This window comes from Aquila chrysaetos, chromosome 26, assembly GCF_900496995.4.
Source record: "Aquila chrysaetos chrysaetos chromosome 26, bAquChr1.4, whole genome shotgun sequence".
NCBI classification, from domain to species: domain Eukaryota; kingdom Metazoa; phylum Chordata; class Aves; order Accipitriformes; family Accipitridae; genus Aquila; species Aquila chrysaetos.
In genome coordinates this window covers 14,697,780-14,719,692 of record NC_044029.1, presented here as the reverse complement: position 1 = coordinate 14,719,692, position 21,913 = coordinate 14,697,780, and the positions used below count along the sequence as shown (strand labels likewise).

At 41.4% G+C, this 21,913-nt stretch overlaps 2 protein-coding genes across 6 annotated transcripts in view; both read right to left on the bottom strand.

The window, feature by feature from the left end:
* PTPRB (protein tyrosine phosphatase receptor type B) overlaps positions 1-4,993 on the bottom strand; it is a 64,120-nt gene extending 59,127 nt beyond the window's left edge. For both annotated transcript variants that reach the window (XM_030002970.2, XM_041120545.1), the window contains exons 1-2: positions 4,875-4,993; positions 3,212-3,604 (exon numbers count right to left, since the gene is read on the bottom strand). In XM_030002970.2, the coding sequence (XP_029858830.1) occupies positions 3,212-3,604; positions 4,875-4,929 (448 nt within the window). In that variant the 5' untranslated portion in view covers positions 4,930-4,993. The remainder of the gene's footprint in view (positions 1-3,211; positions 3,605-4,874) is intronic.
* Positions 4,994-5,694: 701 nt separating this feature from the next.
* The window catches only part of PTPRR (protein tyrosine phosphatase receptor type R), a 154,757-nt gene continuing 138,538 nt past the window's right edge, over positions 5,695-21,913 (bottom strand). For all 4 annotated transcript variants that reach the window (XM_030003009.2, XM_030003010.2, XM_030003012.2 and 1 more), the window contains 4 exons: positions 18,877-18,987; positions 17,545-17,702; positions 13,426-13,539; positions 5,695-6,916 (listed from right to left, as the gene is read on the bottom strand). In XM_030003009.2, coding sequence (XP_029858869.1) covers positions 6,823-6,916; positions 13,426-13,539; positions 17,545-17,702; positions 18,877-18,987 — 477 coding nt within the window. In that variant the 3' untranslated portion in view covers positions 5,695-6,822. The remainder of the gene's footprint in view (positions 6,917-13,425; positions 13,540-17,544; positions 17,703-18,876; positions 18,988-21,913) is intronic.

The following is a 21,913-nucleotide window of genomic DNA, read 5'->3' as shown; positions in this document are numbered from 1 at the left end:
GATTAGAAGATGCTCTATCTGGTATTTGAATTCCTTGTCCAGCTTGTTTTATATCTTGTAGATTCCGCTATGGTTCTTAAGTACTTGGCACATAACAGTAAGTAATAAAACCATTCTCCGCCACAAAACCAGCTACTCTTTTGAATGGAGCTTTGTCTTGATATCCACAGTTCTAGGGTTTTGCTGCTACAGTTCCTTCAGGAGATGTCACTAATATGTGTAATATGGTAGAAAAGAAATGCAATGCAGAGCATCATATTACAAAACAGTTCATGTCACCTTCTGCATCCAGGCTGCTCTACAGGCTGTGTGACAATCTCTGGATGTCAGCGAGTAACTGCAGCGTACAGCTTGGACTTGTGTCTCCCTGTTGGAAGTCATTCTCCACTTAGTGAATAATTTTCGGTCTGCAGTGGTTTTGAAGTTTGTCGATAATATTCGAGGTGCCACATAGCATTGCCTCTGTTCTCTAATTGGATATTTTACTGAAACTAATCTACCCAGAACGAAAGAAGCGTGTAAGAATTGCTTACACAATTCAGAAGTGACACTGGTGTTAGTGTGTCAGCATTAGTAATGCTCTGGGTGCTTTCCAGACATACAAGAGGAGACGGGGTTTGTTTCGCAATTGTTATTTACATGCAACAATTTTTGCTCTTTGCAGTCATCCTGCCTTCTACCCCTTCACCTCCGCCGTGTTTTCCTCCTCCCTGTTTCCATTCCTGTCCCTTCTCCTGGATCCTGCACTTAGAGAAGCTCTGACCCAACAGCCGGCTAGTGAAAAGAAGGCCTTAGCACTATAGAGACTATTCCTCTCCCTGCCCAGAATCTCCTCATGAATTTGATGAGAACTGAAGTCTCACCATCTCAAGGGAGACTGATACCTCCTGGCCTTTCTTCATGTTAGCTGTTTCAGCCAGAGGCCAGATTCAACCATGGGTTTGTGTGAGAAGGACTGTCTGCTGTTAGATTTAAAGTGATCTCTGATGAACAGAGATGGGATACATATTTAGACTGATCCTGATTTCCACAAACAGTCATTTAGGTCAGGATTGTAGCAAAAAATGTATATCCAAACACATCTCAGATGGCTGGTTTGAAATCCAAATCCAAGCTCAGAATTTCCCCAGGCTCAGAAAAATCATGCTTGGTATTTGAGTTAGGTCCAGAATAAAAGGTAGTTGCAGTTGTTGGGTTTGGAGCTTGTACTATAGCTGGGCTGATAAGATGTTTGGGATGCAATTCAGTGAGTTACTCCTTTGCCAAAACCTAACTATTTTTATGAGTACTATGAAAACAAAGGGTAAATTATATCAAAATATGGTGTTAGTCAGGAGTAGAAAAACTTACAGCCTCCAAAGACTTTACTCAGTTTTTACTATCTTAGCTAAATATAGACTGAATATGTTATTTTAGGCTGATCCACTGCCGCTTTCAATGAAAGTAGACAGATGTTCTTGGAAGACTAATTTTACGTATTCAACATTGAAAATTTTGACACACATATGGATGTCAAGACCAGCACTGTGGGCACTAGATTTTGTTCTTGTAGTACTTACTATTATTATTATTATTATAAAAATTAACCTCTTTGCACTACTTCAACTCTTCATGAGTTTCTTATATACCTGGAATTCTTAGTTAGGTATTGAGGATCATCATGTACTGTTGATTTCTCAGCAGAGCTTCCCAGAGCTGTCAAAAAGGAGATAACTGACACAGTGAGACTCTTAAAGTAGATCTACAGGCCTGTCTATGAAGAGAATTTCAGGAAAATGAAGGTAAATTCATTAAAGGACTGAGCACAGTATATAGATGAGAAGGTGCTTTAATACCCCATGACAATTGTCTTACTCAGTACTCATTGGTCTTCTTAAATTGCTTCTCCTCTGAGGATGATTAAGAAAAGGATGTAAGGTTACTTTAACTCTGTTAGGCCACACTTCATCCAGCTATCTAAAAAAAATAACACTGCCTGCGTACCTCATCTTAACTTTTCATGGTGTCTTTGAATGAGCAAGCCATACTCACCCTATACACAGGACTTCAAATAATTTTGCCTTTTTAATCTCTAAAACGTATGGGAGGGCTGGAATGGCATCTTGGCCAGTTTTCCATTCCCTGATTCTGCAAGCTGTTCTTTCAGACCTCCACTCAGATGAGTAGTCCTGCTGCTGTGAGTAGAGTTCTGCAAGTGCAAATATGCTGAAACTCTGCCTTACAATGACTGGGAGGTTAGAAAGGTTAGAAGAAACAAGGATTTCTTTTAAACACTCTGAAAACTTGGCCATATGCAAAAGTATTGGGTCATAAAACATTTTTTTAATCCTGTAAAGACAAGAATAAATTGTGTGTTCCCCAATAAATAGGTTAATTCTGCAGGTTGTTCTTATTTACCATGAAGAACTGCTTAATAATGTGCAAGAAGAATGTCAACAGGATTGTCAGGAAGGATTGGCAACAGGACATTAAGGAAAGTGTTATTAAGCAGTATTCAAACCGTTCTACCTTCCCTTTTGCTATGGATATGGAAACATAATCACCGAGGCATACCAACACATCTGTTAGTATGTGCACAGACCCATGCATCTCAAAGTGCTACTGCAAGAATTTCTGAGATTTTTGATTCAGTTCATTATTTTCAGGACTTTGAGTGTTCTCATATATATTGCATCTAAGGGCAAAGTGACACTGTGTAAACACGTGAATGTGTAAGCCATGTCTGTTCTAACCATGTATTTGGGTTAATCGGAGAAATAATTGTGCACGTGTTTGGTTTCCAGATGTCTTTTGCTCTTGACAGACTGAATCTGGATTTGTATGATAAAAGGAATGGGGAGGAGAAGGACTTTTATACATCCTTATTTTTAAAAAATACTAGGAATTAGTACCCACAATTCTGTTTAAAATTGAAAAAGGAAATTATACAAGAATAGTGAGCTGAGCTTACACATAAGCACTTTGATCCAAAGATTGGGAGTAGAGAAAAGGAGAGACATCCTGAAAATATAAAATGGCTTAAAAGCCCTACGAGTTGTGAGAAAGAGAGCATTCATCTCAGCTGTTCTTTTTATGGTTCTCTATACTCTTTTCAACTATGAAAAACGCTTTTCTGTATGAATAAAATATCATTTTGAACATCTGAGTTAGCATAAAAGAGACATTTTTGTTAACAAAACTTCCAGGATACTTCCTTGAAGGAGTAGCTCACCTTGCTTTGAGCACAGATTTACATAAACAGGTTTTCCCGTCTCGCTGGCTTCTAGCTGCATCCATGTATGAAGGTATTTCTTACTCTGCTTGGCCATTACCTTCTGACCTTGCTTTGTGAGAAAGAGCGAGCTGTTGGCCACCTTCAGGAGCCCATCCTCCTCGTGGCAAGTCCACCTGACCGCCTGGGGACAATCAACGATAATGCTGCGAGATGACAGGGCAGAGCGCGTAGAGATGCTCAGGCACTGGGCAGATTTCACGTGGAGGAGCCTGTCATCTGCCATCCACTGCCACTGCTGGTTGAGGTTGGTCATATTGCACTTTTCCATGATGACTCCTCTCTTTTCTGAAAGACACTGCTGTTTCTGGACATGGATAATCAGAAACGCTTCTGGAAGAGGAGAATTCCAGAAAAATACAATAGATTACACATGGTTATTTAACAAAAAGCAAATTCTTGATGATTTAAAATACAATAACAAATAAATCTCTCTTCCCACTTTCGATGTGTTGAACTTTTCATGAACCTTCCATATGCTAAACCTATTTTAAAAAAACCCCAAACGCGCAACCCACATGATGGTAATGTAAAGAGCGGGAATGCAAAAAGCAAACTATTGTGGCAAAGGTCACCTTGACCTTCATTATATATAAAAATGAAGAAAAAAATAAACTGGATATAAAAGAAATCCAAGAACTATTACCTTTAAATACCAATTCTAAATACCCCACTTCCCCTGCTTGAAAGCGTACAGAGATCTACACAAGCTCTCAGTCTTTTTTTCAGTTTTACAACAGTCTTTTTACAGTATAATTTACTGCCTGGAAATTGTTCTAGTAAAACTCGTAGTGTTTCTGAAGAAAACATGTAAGAGGACTTTCCCAAATCTGTGTGCCTCTCAGTGCCTGTGCCGTTACAGGAATGGAGGCTCTTTACTGATAGGAAGTACATCTATTTTACTGGATTTACTCCAACGTCTCTAGCTGTTAGTTTTGTGACCATCCCAATTCATGTTAGATTAGCTCTTTGTGCCACCACACTTAAAGATCAACACCAAACACTCAAATGAAGAGAAATACAATGCATTCATCAAAAAAACCCCAAAGTTACCAACGCAAAAATCCATACTTGTTACAGAACACGGAACTGGTTATTTCAAATGCAGCCTCCCTGCCACATCTTGTTTAGGTTTTTCTCTTTTTTTAATCTCAGTTACTCGAACACTTCCAGCCTCATTAGTTACAAAGTGATAAACCCAACGTGTATTTATTTCCCTTGGTTGAGGTTTGTCATCCCCCTGTTATTACAGACCTGGGTATTTTCTAACTAAGCATCACAGAAAGCTCCTGGCTCTGGAAGTTTCACAAAGTAGGAATAAAAAATAGGAATCTCCCCTTCGAAGATCTTGTCCCAAAGCTCAGCTCCTGGAGATCTTCTTAAAAGAAAGAAGAGGTATCTCCAGCATAGAAGGAGACAGTTTATTTTCCTTTGGAAAGAAATCTAAACAGAACGGGCTACATTTGCCCTGCCCCCCATTCCTCTTGTATGAACCCCAGCGAAGAAGTGACTCGGTTTTTGTAAGTCACCAGCTGCGCCGGAGGGCTCTGCTCAGCGGCAGAAAGAGCAACACGGCCGAGGGGAAGTGGGGAGAGACACTTACCTGAGAATGTCAAGGCAAGACAGGTAGAAACCAGGACGTGAAATAAAGAATCCATTTTCCCTCTAGCAACTCCCCATGCTTCTCTTAAAAAAAACCACCTCAGATAAGTGAAGCGAAGGCTAGGAAGGAAATGTGCCTTCACAGGGGGAAAAAGTCAGTGACGAGCACTTCCTTCTATTCAATTGTTTTGAGGAGTTTTACACCACTTTGTCCTTTCATATGATTCTTCAGAGTTTACTAGTTGCTTTATTTTGGAAAAACACAAGCAAAAGAGAGGTTTTCAAACACCTGGGAAACTAAAAGACATGGTATTGAATCTCTTTAGGCTAAAAGAAAAGGGATTATACTTTTGTGTAATTCGTTGCCTGTGAAATATTGCAAGTCTGCAGGTGATCTGGATGGTGCTGAATAAGTATATACTGTATTATCCAGGGAACAAACACACATTTTTTGTAACTATACATAATCAAGAAAAATCCCAATATTGATACTTCTAACTCCACAAGTTCTAAAAGCCAAGTGGAGCCGGGGGGGGGGAGAGAAGGGGAAGAGGAGGAGACAAAGCTCCGAGGTCTGCACGGAGTCTTACACCAGCTCCCCTCGAGGGATGAAGTGATGATGCTGGTTTTGCCTTCCCACCAGGTCATCCACCTTGCTCCATGTCAGTGGGAGATTGCCTGGGTCCTCTGGATTGGTTCTCCAGTGGTCCGAAGCCATGGTGGAGGCTAACCAAATTGTACTGGGCTGTGCCTGGTCATGGGGGTACAAGAGTGTGTGGTGCATTAACTACCCTAGGCAAGAACAGAGACTTCAGTAAATATTTTATATCAAGTGTAATTTATTAGCAGTATGAAGCAAAGTCAACATCACTGCATTAAAAACTCATTATACCCTGTAAACAGACCTCCCAGTGCTGTAAGTCATAATGCCAACTTCGCGTTTCTCTTAAAAAGAAACTCTTACTGAACAGTAAAGGAAACAGTCATAGCAGCATTTTCTTTCTTGTATAACCTGTCGTGGAACAGTCCATATGACTAAAGGCATCTATCTCTTACTGAAAGAGATAGAGCAGATAAACAACATAAGCAAAAAATTCCGTATTAATAAAAGACAGACAAATATTTAAAATCCTTACCATTTAATATATGCTACAAAGTTTCTTTTAAAAGTAAAATGACTTACACGATTTTACAAATACACTGGATTTAGGTCTGTAGCAGAAGCATGTTCTAAGACAATCAACAGTACAGGGTAAGTACATACACACCGAATAACAGACATTGTGCTCTGCAACTGCTCTGTAAGACCTACGGTAAATACACATTTAATAGTTAATAGTATGAAGAACATATATTTCCATATAAAATATTAACTGCTTTTGAATATTTTCAAAAACAAGACTTTTAATTTTTTTATTATCTCATCTTCTTTTTTTGAATCCATAATTGAACACTTGCAATTTTAGCAGCAAGAATATTATGTGGCCAAGAAACAAGCTCACCACATAATCAGTAATAGCACTTTACAGTACAGTTGACAGTCCATTCACAAGACAGTTTGCAAACGTTAAAGCATTTATACACTTGATAAACATTTCTTCTGTAGAAGTTCCAATGTCCATCCGACTGCAGCAGTAGCACATACATACATTCCATATGGCAGATATCAGTATTACAGCATTAAACCCACCTTTAGATATATATGCGAAATCCGCGTGTAGTTTCAGTACGGTACCTTCTTTATAAATCATTTTTGGGAAGCTCACAATACATTCATATACAGTAAGGGTCCAGCAATCTCTAGACTTTTGCCAAACCGTCCACAATCCTTCTAGAAGTTGGCCTCAAAGCCGCTCTTCCCACTGCAGTAAACTCCTTGAAGAAGCTGCTGGTAGGTAATGAAAGAAATTACCTCAAGAGACTGACATTTGGTTTCACCCTCCTCGGCTTCACTGGACAGCTTCTGCAGAAAGTCTGCTTTCATACAGACTCAGCGCGTGGTGCACAAATTCATACTGTTCGCTGGTCTGAACCATTCCACCCCTGAAAAGGAAACACATCGGAATGAAATCTTATTTCTTAAGAATGCAACAACTCCAGCCCCTGCCAAACCCATGACCACCAGAGAATATAAGCCCTTTTCTCAATCTCTGACTTAGAGTTTGCTTGAGTAAGTGGGAGATTTGCCTGAGCAGAAGTACTTTCTTCATAACTTACACTATCCAGCACGTGCCCAGCATGAACCACCATTCCCGGTTCCTTCAGGGTAAGAACTAGAGAGGAAAACATCTGGCATCTACGTTGTTAAAACCTACATTTCAAATTCAACAAATTCAAAGAGAATTTTGCTCAGTCACTTGGGCAAGGAAGGCCAGATACATGGATGCAGCAATACTAGTGATGGAGCAAGGGAGTAGTCAGAATCTGGCCTTTCATTTTTGTCCTTTACTAAAAATGCAACCTTTGGTGACCCTCAGATCGCCTGTGCAGAGACCAGCTCTTCCTGCCCTCTTTCTAACGCCTACAATGCATCCTGTCTGAACAGCAGCCACCTAAGAAATTTTACAGCAGTGACTCATTTCAGCACCAACAATACAAAAAAGTTTAACTTGACCATAAAAAGGACTAGTTACGGCCAGCTTGGATTAGATGCCTACATTTAATACATTCACCTGATAGCAATCCCTTTGTCAGGTCTAAGTATGAGGATCAGGTCCCACACCTCCCGTGCCAGTTGCAGAGTGGTAGGAAGGGGATGATGTCCTACAGGAGGTAGGTGTGATATTTAATAAGAGTGGTACCATTCAGCTCTGAAATTAAACTGAGCCTCTTTCTGACAGTACTAAGGTCTTCCAGGTCCCACTTCTCATGGAGTGAAGCCTCAAGTTTACTTAATTCCGCTTTTATTATCTCATCTGCCAGGGTCTTCAGAGATACCTACTCTGCCTTAAGAACCAAGCCCCCATTTCATCCTCAGCATACCCTGGAGCAGCTAGTTACCTTTGGGGGGATGAAAAACTGAATGGCCTTGGTGGGAAGGAAGACATTAAGATGTGTGTTGTATTTGGCTTCAGCTAGATCTTCACTGAAACAAGCAAATTTGTGAGGGATTTGGATCCAGAGCAATGTCGAAGACAGGTATCTTAGAGGAGGAGGTCTGACAAACCCCCATGTGATCCCTTCAGACACCCTAGCAAAAAAAGGGTCTACTGATACACAATGCTATGTGGAAAAATGCTAAAACTGCCTCAGCTATTATTGTCCTTTAGTATTAGAGAACGTTGTCTACAACCATAAGGTCCTTTTATTTTCCTCAGTGCTACTGGATGGTTAAATGGCTGTGGCAGGAAAAACATAATTAAAACAATACCTACTTCTTTAAGCAAGTGACCAGCTGTCTGTGCTCCTCCAGTGAGCTCAGGCAACTGTCAAACACCTTTTAGTGTGCTGCGTGTCTATTATGATATGCTATTCCTAGGAATTCAATCACAGGCCCTTAAATGGTCCCATCCGGTGCAGAATGCAGCAGCCTCTTAGCTTTGCCAGCAAAGACATCCACAAATTCATAACTCTTGGCTGCCTGCTGCCCTCAGCTGCTCTCCTCTGTGCCTGTCCCCTGCCTGGAGATCCAGCGAGAGGCTCAAGGTGATGGGAGGGCTTTGCTCTGCTCCTCCGTGCTGCCTAGCCTCCTTCCTTCCTCCTCGCTGCTGCGTCCTGCCCTGCCCACGCAACCCCGTCCCGGCCAGCTTCCCTCCCCGTCTCCCCCACCGATGTTCCCCCAAGATGTTCTCGAAGGGAGTGCGTTTCCCGGGTTAGATCCGCTGTGTGGAAGGGAACATATCCAGGGAGAAGGACTTGGCAGGAAGGGCAGGTTAGAACAAGTTTGGCTGCGCCGGGATGTTTGTGGGGGTGAACCTTGCTCCTTCCTCTTCGGTGCTGAAGTAACGGACAAAATTCCCAAGAAGGCACGCGTAAGACTGGCTGGGGCTGAGCCCAGCACTACCGCATCTGCCCTGGGTTAGCAAGCACGACCGAGATGTTATGATGCTTCTCAACCCTCTATGGGCAAACCAATGCACATGCCTGTCAGCTTAGGGGCACCTGAGCCTTGTACTGAGGTTCAGACAACTTGGCCTTGTCAGCGCTATCATCCACGGGATTCACAGAACCATAGCATCGCCGAATGGTTTGGGTCGGAAGGGACCTTAAAGACCACCTAGTTCCCACCCCTGCCATGGGCAGGGACACCTTCCACTAGACCAGGTTGCTCAAAGCCCCATCCAACCTGGCCTTGAGCACTTCCAGGGATGGGGCATCCACAGCTTCTCTGGGCAACCTGTTCCAGTGCCTCACCGCCCTCACAGGGAAGAACTTCTTACTTGCATCTAATCTAAATCTACCCTCTCTCAGTTTAAAACGGTTACCACTTGTCCCATCACTACAGGCCCTGAAAAAAAGGCTTTCTCTGTCTTTCTTGTAAGACCCCTTTATATATCGAAAGGTGGTAAAAAGGTCTCCCTGGAGCATTCTCTTCTCCAGACTGAAGAACCCCAGCTCTCTCAGACTTTCTTCACTGGAGAGGTGCTCCAGCCCCCTGATCATCTTTGTGGCCCTCCTCTGGACTCGTTCCAACGGGTCCAAGTCCTTCTTGTACTGGGGACTCCGGAGCTGAACGCAGTACTGCAGGTGGGGTCTCACCAGAGCGGAGCAGAGGGGGAGAATCCCCTCCCTCAACCTGCTGGCCACGCTGCTTCTTATGCAGCCCAGGATACGGTTGGGTTTCTGGGCTGCAAGTGCACATTGCCGGCTCACGTCAGATTTTTCATCTACGATTACCCCCGAGCCCTTCTCCCCTTTGTTCTTGTGCAAAGCTCACGTTTAATAGCAAGGAATTATCTGTGACCCTGAGACATCAGTTAATGCAAAAGGCTGCGTGGAAGAGCGTGCCAGGAGGAAATCTGCTCAAGGAGGGAGGTTTCCTCTCCCGCGTCCCTCGTGCCCAGAAGGGATGAACCCACAGCTACGGCACCTCCGTACGGGTGTGCAGCCTCCGTCCTCTGCCAGCCCACGCTGCCAGCTCCTCTGCGAGCTGCTGGGCTCTCTGCTTCTTTGGGACTCTCTGGGGCAGTGCTCGGAAGAACGAGCCCCTGGTATCCTGAGGGCTCGGGGACCGCGACCAGCTCTGCCTGGGCAGCCGCGGGGGAGGGAAGGGTCCTTCACCCTGCCCTCCGGCTTGCTGCGAGTGCAGCTGGATGCGGTCTGCTCCGGAGTGAATGTGATGCAGGGTTTGGGATTTTTTTTTTTTTTTTCAACCTGAGGCGATTAGTCAAAACACTTAAACAATGAATTGACGCACACTGGAAACTCTTTTCATCCTGTCTGAGGAGCCAAGAGCAAAGTTATCGGACGTCATTCCAAGAATGTGCCTTTAAGGTTAAGAATGTGCAAAGTTTCTCGATTTCACAGTAAGTCTTGAAGATGCCTCACATCAAACGTTTCCTGTTTCTGTTGCAAAGCATAAAAAATGAACTGGGAAAAAAAGTAAGCTGAGCAGATCTGTGGGTCTGTCTTTCTATGAATCCACACAGAGCACAGCTGTACCTCTGTCCTGGGTCAAGATTCTGAGTGGATGGTCCATTTCCTCATGTTAGCTCAGCACAGACAATTACTGCCAGATCCGTTCACCCCTTAACTTACACTGAACAGCTGAGAAGAAAGCGGCACCTGGACATACCTTACCGAGGAGCAGCTCTCTCCTGTCTCATTCCCTGTTGGAGCTCTATTTTAAACTCTGTTTCCAGAGGGGCTACACAGGCAGTTAATTAAACTATTTTTCAGCATAACTTTTTGCCACCATCTGCAATTTGTCTGGATGCTTGTTTGGTTCTCACTGAGTGTGCTGGGCAATGGGAATGTTTTGGTAAATCACTACAGCATTACTGTGAGTCCCTCAAGCGCAGCTCTTTTCTTTTCTCCTATTGCTCGATTCACTTTGGTAGAAATGTGGCCATGGACCCATGTAACAAGAAGTTCACACACTGGTGGATACCATCGAGTGTGTTCATTCCATCAGTAGGTCTGCGTTTGGATGGTGCAGCTCTGAGCATAAGCAAGCCTGGCTGGGAACCTAGTGGAGATGCAGAATCAGGGATGAAATATTCAGTGTACCTCTGAGGCAGGTTTCTAGCTCCCAGGTGGTCAGATAAAACCATCCTTTTCTGCTGAACTCTCTTTTTTCTGTTTTGTAAGGGCAATCTGATGTACAAAGAATAAATTTGAGCTCAGCTGCTGGCCAGCATCATGAGGAAGACAGCCTCATCGCTGTTCCTGCTCTGCTCCTGGTTGAACCCCACTGCTAACGTTGGCCATGCTGATAAGCGAGGTGCAACGCAGCTATGGCCAGAGCCAGCTCCTGCAGCCAAGTCTGGTGGACATTAAATTCATTTTGCCTGCTGCATGCCACGTGTAATGACTATCTCCCAAGCCACCTGCCAATAACCACCAAGTCAGGACTGGGTCCTCCGGGGAAGCTGGTCTCACGGAGCGTTGTCCATGTAACAGCGGTACTCGGCCACTTGATGAACCCACCATCTGGTTGGCAGTGGCTACTGTAGTCTTAGGGGCTGCTAAGCTCTGCCTTAGCAATCCTTGCTATACACTGACTGTCAGGTGAGTGAGATCCATTCTGCAGTATGGCCAATTGGAAAAAGAAAAGAAAAAGAGGTTTTGATTACTAAGTTTTGCCCAGAAAAATGTCTTTAAAAATTAAAACACAGATATACTTTTTGTCTCGGGCAATGCCTGAGAATATGAAGAGCTGAGGCACCTTAAGCAAGATCTCTGGAGTCTATTTATATAATCTGAAACTCGAAAAAATACAGAAATGTGCGAATCACAAGACTTAACAATTTTTATAACAAGCTTTGTGTCACCGAGATTGCTGTTCTGAATGTTTATATTTGGGTCAGATTTCCATTCTCTTTCCAAGTTTATCTAAGATACTAATACATATAAGAAAGTTCATTAGTCAGATACACTTGAAAAAATTGTGTTGTCAGTTATAATGCTAAAAATTTGGATTATTTTTTCGATGGCTGAAATAATGACATAAAAAATGATGTAGCTGAGACCAGAGTTTGCTTCCACTTCTCTACAATAGAGGGTAAAAGCAGTAAGAAAAAGGTTATCTTATAATAGAAATACTAAAATGGAGGAGAACACTAGAAACCTTTTTCAATAAGGTGAACAGATAATCAGAATGGAGTGTTGGAAATTTGGAATTGATAATTTAAAACAGAGTAAGCATTTTTCCCTCAGCTCTTCCATCTTTTTTGTTGCTGAGATTTTTAGGTCAGGAACTCCCCTTGGAGAATTTTACACTCCAAGTGGCTCATGTTGCCCTGTAAGGATCACATTACAATCTCTAGTATGATGAAGGCACGTGGGAGGGGAAGGCAGAGGAGATGATCCATAAACACAGTCAGCTATATAGATTCTTGTCCTTCTGCAGTTCGTGGTTCCAGTACCTTTCAGAGCTCTTCAGAACGCAAAAATCTTGTATTGTCCCTTTGACCTAAGCTCTTCTGTAGCATTTGCACTCGTATGGGTTGTTTCCGTTTAAAGAAGAAATGCATATCAGAAGCAGTTAAGATACTTGCAAGGAGATTATATGACCTGGTACCTACAGCAGGAGAGGAACGAGACTTCTCTATTCTTGGTGCAACCCTGTTTATTTACTTTACACAAAATCCTGTTTCCCCAAGCAGAATAAGAAAGAAAAATACAACCAAACCAACAGCTTCCATTGTGCACAATACCCACATCCTCCTTTCCAACACAAATCTCTCTTCGGCCATGGTTTCACAAAACAAAGCATTCTGCAACAATGCTGGCTTACAGCGTTCCTGCTCCCAAGCTGTGAATTCAGTCAGGGAATTGATCTGGCTTAAGAAAATTCTGCAACAAATGCCTTGCTATTTTCTTAAGCTGGCTAAGTTTGCCAACTCAGTTCAAAAGGACCCCCAGCACAGCCGAGGGAATGCCAACAGCGCCGGATTTGCCTCTCTCCGCTCCATAAAGAAACTACACACTGAGTGAGCCTGGATGTCCCTGTCAACCCAGGCTCAAAGACAATCCCTTGCCTCCAGATTGCCCCGTGTCTCTTGTGCCCTAGTGGGATGCTGCAGGCAGCAGAAAGCTCCAGGAGGGGAAAAGAGGAGTGCCCAGTGCCCAGCAACTGCAGGGTTGCCATCTCAGGAGAATTTCGTTCAGTGGAGTCTCACACAGTTTCACCCAGAAAACAGTTTTCCTTATTCAGGATCTAAATACAAACGTTACTTTGAATATTCAGCTAATGCTGTCGTAAGAGTCAGCAAAAGTGATGGCAGCCATTTCATGTAAAGCAACATTCAACTGTGAAAAGGTTTTCAGAATCATTACTGATTCATTATTGATCATTACTGAATCATTTCAGTAATGATTTCAGAATCATTTCAGAATCATTGACTGATTGTAAGAGTCATTGACTGATTTATGGCTCTTCTGGAACTCACCGATCCACTCGTAGCTGGCAGACAATGCTCAGTGCATCTACAACTCCCTCTTCCTTCAACTGCTGACAACCAATGGCCGTGGCAATAAAACATCCAGTTCTTCCTATACCAGCACTGAAAAGAAAGCAAAATTTAATAGGGGAATGGAGTTCACAGATCAAAGGAGTTAAATGGAAAACACTAAAGAGATATGAAAACAGTAAAGATACGAAACATGGAATTGCTAGAACCCACAGTTCCTGGGTGCGTGACTAGCAAGGGTAACTTCTCAGCTCACTTTCTTAGAGAGAAATGAAAGGGTGCACTGTTCCAGCAGTCCAGTTGTGGGTAATTTGTGAGGCTTACACGTTTCCAGTTTGCCCACAAGTGCATGGTGAGAAAAACAATCTCCATTAGCACCACAAAGTCCAAATGTTCTCTGGCACAGTCCAAGCAAATGAAGGAGATATGCACTGAGATGGGGGAAAAGCCCACCTAAAGGCAAAAGTCAGCGGGGCTTTACGTTTGAAGCCCTCAAGGTATACAGGGGTTCTGCTAACCATATCTCTAACCATGAAGGTAAAAAGGACGTAGAACCCTGCTGATGAAGTTAACTCCCTCTCCTGTGATTCTGCAGGAGGGAGAAGGATTTGGTGCTGTAACTCTCCAGGTTTTCTTGAAGCCTGCTTGGAAACAGCCATTTTGGCATTATTTTTACTCCCTGGGCCTCCAACACTTTTGAGAATCTCTGCCCCACTCTGTTTCTTGCTTAAGTAATGTGGAATTCAATGCAGCTCATCCCTGTCATGCTGCATGGCAGGAAAACGTGAGGAAAATAGTTAAAACATGAAGTCAGGGGTCCAGATCTCCACGCCTGGCTTTATAGTAAATACTTAACCATTCAGTGCCTTGCTTTCTTCATCTCTGCTATGGGTATGAATGCTACCTGCCTAATAAGAGCACTGCAAGAGTTATTTAAATTGATGCCAGGAAGAACACACTGAGTGTCTCAGATGGAAGCTTGATATATCTGAATGCAAAGTGTTACCATGAGTATGTCCACTTGCTACAGCTGAATTAAATCACAGTCTACTCACCACAGAATGAAAGATGGGAGTGCTGTAGAGACTCAAGAGCCCTCCCATCTGGAAGTGAAAATTTCCAAGAGGACTCAGCAATATTAAATATATGAGGATGTCTAAGCCAGCCATGAGGGGATAATGAGATGTAAAACTGGCAGCGTAAGAAAGGATCGAGTGAGATGACGATCCAGAGTTGACAGCCTGTCTCCTTGGACATCAATATCTATGGGATAAATCCATCCAAAAGGAGAAGGCCATAGTTTATAAAGAGGGATTTGGAGAAAGCAATCTAATGCATACCACCATTCTCTTCCTCAAATATTTTGAAAACCTTGAAAGCGGGGCTAACAAGTTTAAACAATTCAGATGTAAGTGAAGTTGGCTATAATGAGGGGTTCTTTTTTCCCTGTTTTTGGGGGTGGATTAAGTGTTCTTGGACAAGTTCTTAATATGTATTAAATAAAGACTAAAGACTAGGGTTTTCTAATGTATTTTCTTCCTCAGCTCAGGCGTGCCGGTCCTATCTTATTACATAGCTTTATTTCAGACAGTGCAAGATAAAAATTACATTGTTCTTCACTTGCCTGACATTTCCTTCCTGGTGTATCCAGAAAATATGGAGAGCTACTTACTCTGAAGTATTTTCAAGCACCCAAACACGGTATATATATATATATATATTTATATATTTCTATTATATACATATATTTCTATTATATATATATTTCTATTTTTCCCTTCTTTTTCAGGAGTTTAAGGTGTAGTAGCTCATTGTTAACAATTGTGGTCTGTTAATTGGGAGTGTGGAATATTGGACTGTTAGGATTTGGGTATTAAGAGATGCAGGCAGTATGCTTTTTATAGAAAATGTTCATGCACTAGCTGATGAGGAAAGAAAAGCAAAAAAATTCCAGCAGTAACTATAACAGTGTCAAGTTTCTGAGCAAGAAAATTTTATTCCTTATTCTCATTTAAGAAACTCTTACAAGTCCTCCAATATGCCAAATTGCTGGTTCTTCTGGGAAGTAGAAAATGGTATTGTGGTCCAGATTCTTGGTCAGCTTGGTTTCACTGACTAAATGGGGCTAAATTAGTTTTACATTTGCAGAATACAATTCTGTGTTCTAATTCTTCCTTATTGATTCAATTTAAGTAAAAAAATCTTTTCCCTCTGTATTTGAAATCTCTCAGTTAAAACTTGTATTCGATCCCAAGCCACCTAGTTGCCATTAAACCCAAACTTATTTTGATGTACTAACTACATGTCCAAAGGACAGATTAAGGAGATATTTTCCATATTTACCACATGCTTTTGATGAGTGACATGAGAGAGGAAACATATACCCTTCCAGTGAATGCCACTATAAAGATTAGTAAGAATTTAAAACTTTCTTCCTTTGGAAACCTGTGTCCTTGGGGTGTGTGTGTAATCAGATCTGCTGATTTCAAGGACCAAAACAAATGTTTACTCTTTTTCCTATTCTTTTGCAGAATAGGAACTACTTTGCTAAAAGAAGTCAAGTCCTTCTTATATCCTGAATCCTGAATGGGCTCATCGGTGAAGTGTGTGAGACAGCACCGTACGCTGATAGACTACGAGAAGACATGTACAAAAACCTTTTTTTTGCACTAGTGCCATAATTCCTAATATTCAGAGATTATTAAAGCATTTCTACTTCAGATTAAGGATCACTGTTTGAGTGTGCACTGTAATGGTTCTTTGGAAATAGCTGAGAATTGTGCAGCTGTATCTGAGGTCCAAGTTAAAAAGTGTGCACAGGCCCTGTAAGACCTGGATGACCTCAACTGCAACTCAGATTAAAAGGGAAGAAACTATCTGACTAGAAAATGGAGCACGAGTGAGTTCACCCATTTTGTAGACCATCGTGTAGCGAGCGTATAGACAGCTGAGTTGTCACTGAAGAACTATTAATTTTAATCACAACTGAGATGACATCTGGGTCTTTAATAATGAATAAATTCCTGCTCATGATTATGGATCTTACTGTCATACCACTCACCTCAGAAAGACACCCCATTCTTCTGCAGACCTTCATTACTGAAGATCCTTACTAGAAAAATGGGACTCCCAATAGCCATCCACAGATTTGTGGATTTTTTAGGGAAACTACAATTCCTGATAAAAACAGCTGCATAAAATTTGGGAAAGTTCCCTATTCATCACATTCTGGTTTTGAAAAATGATGGGTGGTTCAAATCTGGCTTCCATTTCTCTAAATCTCCTAAATATGGAGTTGAAAAGAAGTGGTTCAAGATGAAAAGTTCTGGTTTGATGTACTTCTAGGGAAAAAAGGAGTACTATCCCACCTGTGGGAGATGTATCATCACAGTTATGAGACAAAGCAAGTAAGGAAACACTGATTTTAATTTTTTGTTTTCTGTTTTGCTTCACCTACTTCTTTCCACCAATATAACAAATCCAGTACTACTTCCTACCACTTCAATTGCAACATGGGGCAATGAATCAATATAAAGCAATAAAATGGAATTTAATTACAATTATTAGAAGGACATTCTCTGGTTCATTACAATTTGTGTGAATAACGCTCTGCTCTTGAGTACTAACACTTTGCCCTTGAGTATCAAACCAACTGCCCTCGTGAAAACATTCACAAATTTTAGTCTCCAAATCTGTACCTGATGCCAGCTGTTCAAAATTGACTTGCTTTACAACATTTTAGCCAATCAGTCACAAGGCATTGCATCTGACTTAGGTATGTAATTATGTAACAAGACTAAAAAGAAAACAAATCATGAATAAGAAACAGAACCAAACCAATTTTTCTAGCTGCTCTTTCAAAACCAGAGCTCATTAGTAGAAATGGAGAACAGTTCAGAAATGATTTGCCAGCAACAAGGGAATTCTCTCTAGAACTCAGATCTTCAAATATGAACTGAAAAAGTCAATTAGCATGAAGAGGATCTGGGGGATTTTGCTCTTCCCCAAATACGTTCTTTGTTTAGGAGGAGGCCTGTTTGATGCGATTTGCTGTGGCCTTGCTTTGGGCAGTCATTTAAGAGAAGGATTGCAAATTACCTGCAGTGCACGATGACAGGCCCTCTGCCCGGTGATTCCACCCTGTCCTCTTCTACATCCAGCATGAGCTGCAGCAGGGGCTGAGCGCTGTCGGGGGTTTTGTGGTCTGGCCAGGACGTGTACCAGTAGTGTTTCACACTGCGGGACTGACTCCCTTGCTGAAAATAACATGAAGATTTTATAAGCACACTTGTGGTGAACAATTCTTTTTATATCTCTCAATGTTATGGTAAAAAGACAGTAAAAACGTTAAGAGAGATTTAACAAATTTTTTTTTATTAGACTCGGAGGATGCAATGGCAGGGAACAGGCGTGCTTCCAGGGACCCAACTGTAAGAAGGGTTTGTGCACCTGAAAACTTGGCTGTTTTTCCAGCTGTGTAAGTTCTGCTCTGTCCATCCGACTACTGACTTGCTGACTGTGTTGTCAGTTGGGAATTGTCAGAGGTCTGTGTTAGATCAGTGGTAAGATCTAGAGAGATTAGCTTGACTGGGCTTCTGAATCTCTAAATTATTATATATTTCTGCTACCTTTTAAGGACATTATCATATGGATCTGATACTAAAATTACAAGAGTATTGAAGTTAAAGGTGCAGAAGAACTGCCCTTCTAGATTAATCAAACATCCCAGTTTGTCCAGTTATTCTCTCCCACAGAGGCCGCTACCACTTACTTCAACAAGCAAAGGTGCTAAATATGGGCTAGAGTAATTATTGTCGGGCAATATGACTTCTGCCCACTTCTTACTGCCTGGGCTGAAACACCAAACAAATTTCCCCAGTTCATTACTTATTGTAATGCTCTGTCAGGAGCAGCAGATGATGCAATCCAATAGCACGTAAGTGTAATATGGGGAGTAACTTAGAAGAGGAACCTCTGCCTTATTTTACACAGTTACTATTTAGTCAGAACCATGAAAGCATGAAACTTTTCTTATATACTCATTATATTTTTAGATTCTCCAATGGACTATAGATGCACTCAGCACACAACACGAGCAGCATATCTCTTTCAGAACGATGCTATGCTAGTTCTTTCATTAACTAAAATCCCTTTACATCACCTTGGCAATGCTAAAAAGGCCTCAAAGCAAATGTAATTCAAGAGAGTGAAACTTGCACTCTTTTTGAAGCCTTTTTTATTGCCACAGTGATACAAAGCAGCAATACGATAAGTGTTCCAGTGCTTTGGTCTCGATCATACCTTGCAGCTGTGAGCTTCATAGCTCAGTTACCCCTCCTGTAAAAATTTATGTCCTTTAAAAAACCCACTTTATTTAACATTAAAAAAATAAAGCATTAGGAACCATGCTTCTCAGATGCAGATTGTTACCTTTATCGTAAGCTGACGGACAGTATAGTTCTCGCATTCTTGCACACTGTTAACAAGGACTTCAACCTTCCCATAGATTCCTCTTTTTTCTGGCCAATAAAGCACGCATTTCTGGAAAGCAAGCATCAGTGTCGTCAACAAACTGGATCCTGGGGCCATATTCCTATCTCATTTTTACACAGAATGTATTTGTCTGGAAAGTTCAGATGAATTCAACCAAGGTGTTATTCATGTCAGAAGCATTCCTAAATAAGATATCGCAGCATTCTTAATGAATGATTTAGGCCTGATTTTCAGGATCTGAGTTTTTCAAATATGGATCTCTATCACTGAACGCTTTGAACAGCTGTTTTTATTCTTAGGAGCTCAACGAAGTTCAGTTAAAGGGATTATTTTCCACATTCAAAATCAAAGATTTTTTTTCTAGAACATTCTCTAATTCATATAATTAAATTTATAAAGTATACTCTTTCCAAATGGGATTTCCTTCTGAGCAAGAGATTCAGAATTTGTCCTCTCCTCCCAAGACTTTCTATCCTCTTTAGTCTCCTGAGCCCTGATACAACAAAGCATGTAAATGTGCCCTTAGATCTTACTGAACTCAAGGGGACTTAATGTGCATGTTAAAGTATTTTGCAGAATCTGAGCTGTCTACTATATAACTTACTCAAAATGAATGTTAAAAAAATCCATCAGTCTTGCTAGAGCTACACAAAATTATATTCAGAATTCTTAATGAATCAGTAGTGTTATACTATTTCAGCAATGTATCTGACAAGCATCTACTAAAAGGAAGAAGAAATAGTATTTACAATATAAACCATTTTATTTTTCCCCTGCAATAGTTTGCTTATCTTCAAGTCAACTGCAACTTCATATTCATTTCTATTAAAGTATCTCTATAGTCTACCTGAAAGCAAACAGCCCTGCTGTATAAATACTTCTCTAAAAATAGATGCTTATTACCTTAAGAGTGTAAGGTGTTTGAAAGCCACTTTTTCTGAAATAATTCTGGCCAGTCTGACTTATTCATGAAATAAAAGAACCCCCAACCATTAAAGAAAACCTCCTTTTTAATATTCAATGCACAAGTAAAAAAACCACCGAGAGAAGAGCCAGTTCTACAATAATAGGAGTCCCAGAAAGAACTTGTTTGTATTTCCTCACAAACTCGTGCTGAACAAACTGGTATATATTTAGACAGTAGCATACATTATGCAGCAAAATGAAACAATCCCTTTAATATAATTAATTGCCATAAAGCATAACTCCCAGTAAATCCTGCTAAAAATGATCCAGAAAAAATACCAGTGAAATGCAAGGCTTTACCACCAGGTGTGATCTTTAAGCTGCTACTCTACTTGATAACCCAAGAGCTGATTGAACCGAATCATCTCTGTTGCATAAATACTTTTCTAAAAATAGATGCTCATTACCTTAATAGTGTAAGGTGTGTGAAAGCCACATTTTCTGAAACAATGCTGGCCAATCTGACTGGTTTCGTTCAAATCCTGTCTTTTGCAGAATTACTCGAACATCCTAAACTTGCTGTCTCCCCGAAGACATCAAGAATGGCAATAAAATACTCAGAAATTTGTACGAAAAAAGTGTTCACAAGTTCCACAGTCCCCCCCCATGTGACACACAGAGCTACTATCATCTGCCAGATCTGCAATTCATGCCCCTCCCTGGGAGTGTAGTTTTCAGTGCTAATATGGGAAAAAGAAAAGTCTAAATACGCAATTGTACCCTGACAATCAACAATAGTTGAGTCAACCCCTGAGACTTCTTGATAAATGCGAGCATGCGACGCTCACTACAAAGCCTTCAGGCACTCCAGAAGAGTGTTTTTCTTGACTCTTTCCCAGAACTGGAATTGGCAACTTGTGCTGGGTGGACAATGACATGGGGCTGTTCATTAAAATAACTTTCATTTAACAGTCCGTCTACATTTAGTGAGATACAATGGATTATTTTTAACACAGTCTCCGTGCATCTTTTAAAAATACCGTTTGTTACTGCTTTAAAAAATAGCCTTGAGAATAGAGCTGGGATCAGCTGGTTCAGGCACTTCTAAGACAGGTATTTGGGGGAATTAACATGTTTTTGAAAGTTAATTGTAAAAAAGGGATAAAGATGAAGATAGGAGGGATAAAGATAGAAGATAGGAGGGATAAAGATATCCGACAAACAGAAAATAGTATAGAAAGTCCCAGGAACATCAGCAAAAAAAGAGTAAATCGCTCCAAGCTATTACTTGCACCTAAAAGAAAATTCCACTGGTCTCAAGTAGGTATACTTCAAACCTGTTCAAAAGCTAAACACAGTGGTTGAGAAGGTTGCTCTCTAGCCTCACATCTGTAATCCGTAAAAGCTTATCGCATACAGCATGTAGCAGCAAAAAGGAAGAATTCCCTTGTTCTTATCACATAATCCTCCACCTCCACTCTTTGTGCCAGTCCTGATTCTGTTCCTTGCTCTGCTTTCAGGCCGCATAGTTTCCCTTTCAGCATATTCATCTATTACAGCACTTTCTAAACAGGTCACATATTTTGTGAGTTTGGGATTGAATGTACAATCCCCTATGCAAACACACAGCAGCTATAAGCAGGCTTTTTTAAAAGATGCTTAAGGTCCAAAAAAAAAAAAGAAATCCTAACCAACTCGCCTGGCAGGCAAAAGCCTGGGAATCTTCTTACTTTCACGTGGAAAATCTCATCTTCCTGCCATCTTTCAAATTCCCCCCTTGGATTCATTTCCATTGGTTAGCTTTTTGCTAATAAATGATTATATTTCTGATCTGGAGCCTGACCTTTTTTTTTTTCTTTTTTTTTTTTTTTTAAGGAAAAAACCAACATTCCCTGACCCGAACAGGAAGTTTATACAAGAAACAGTATCTCACATGACCTTTAATTGATTTCAGCCTTTGTCCTTCCCCCTGTGACAGGGCTGCAGGCTTGGGCTCCCTCCATCCCCTGTCCTGTCCCCTTGCACACCCCATCCCCTGCTCGCCGGTGCCAGGCTTCATGGGACCGCT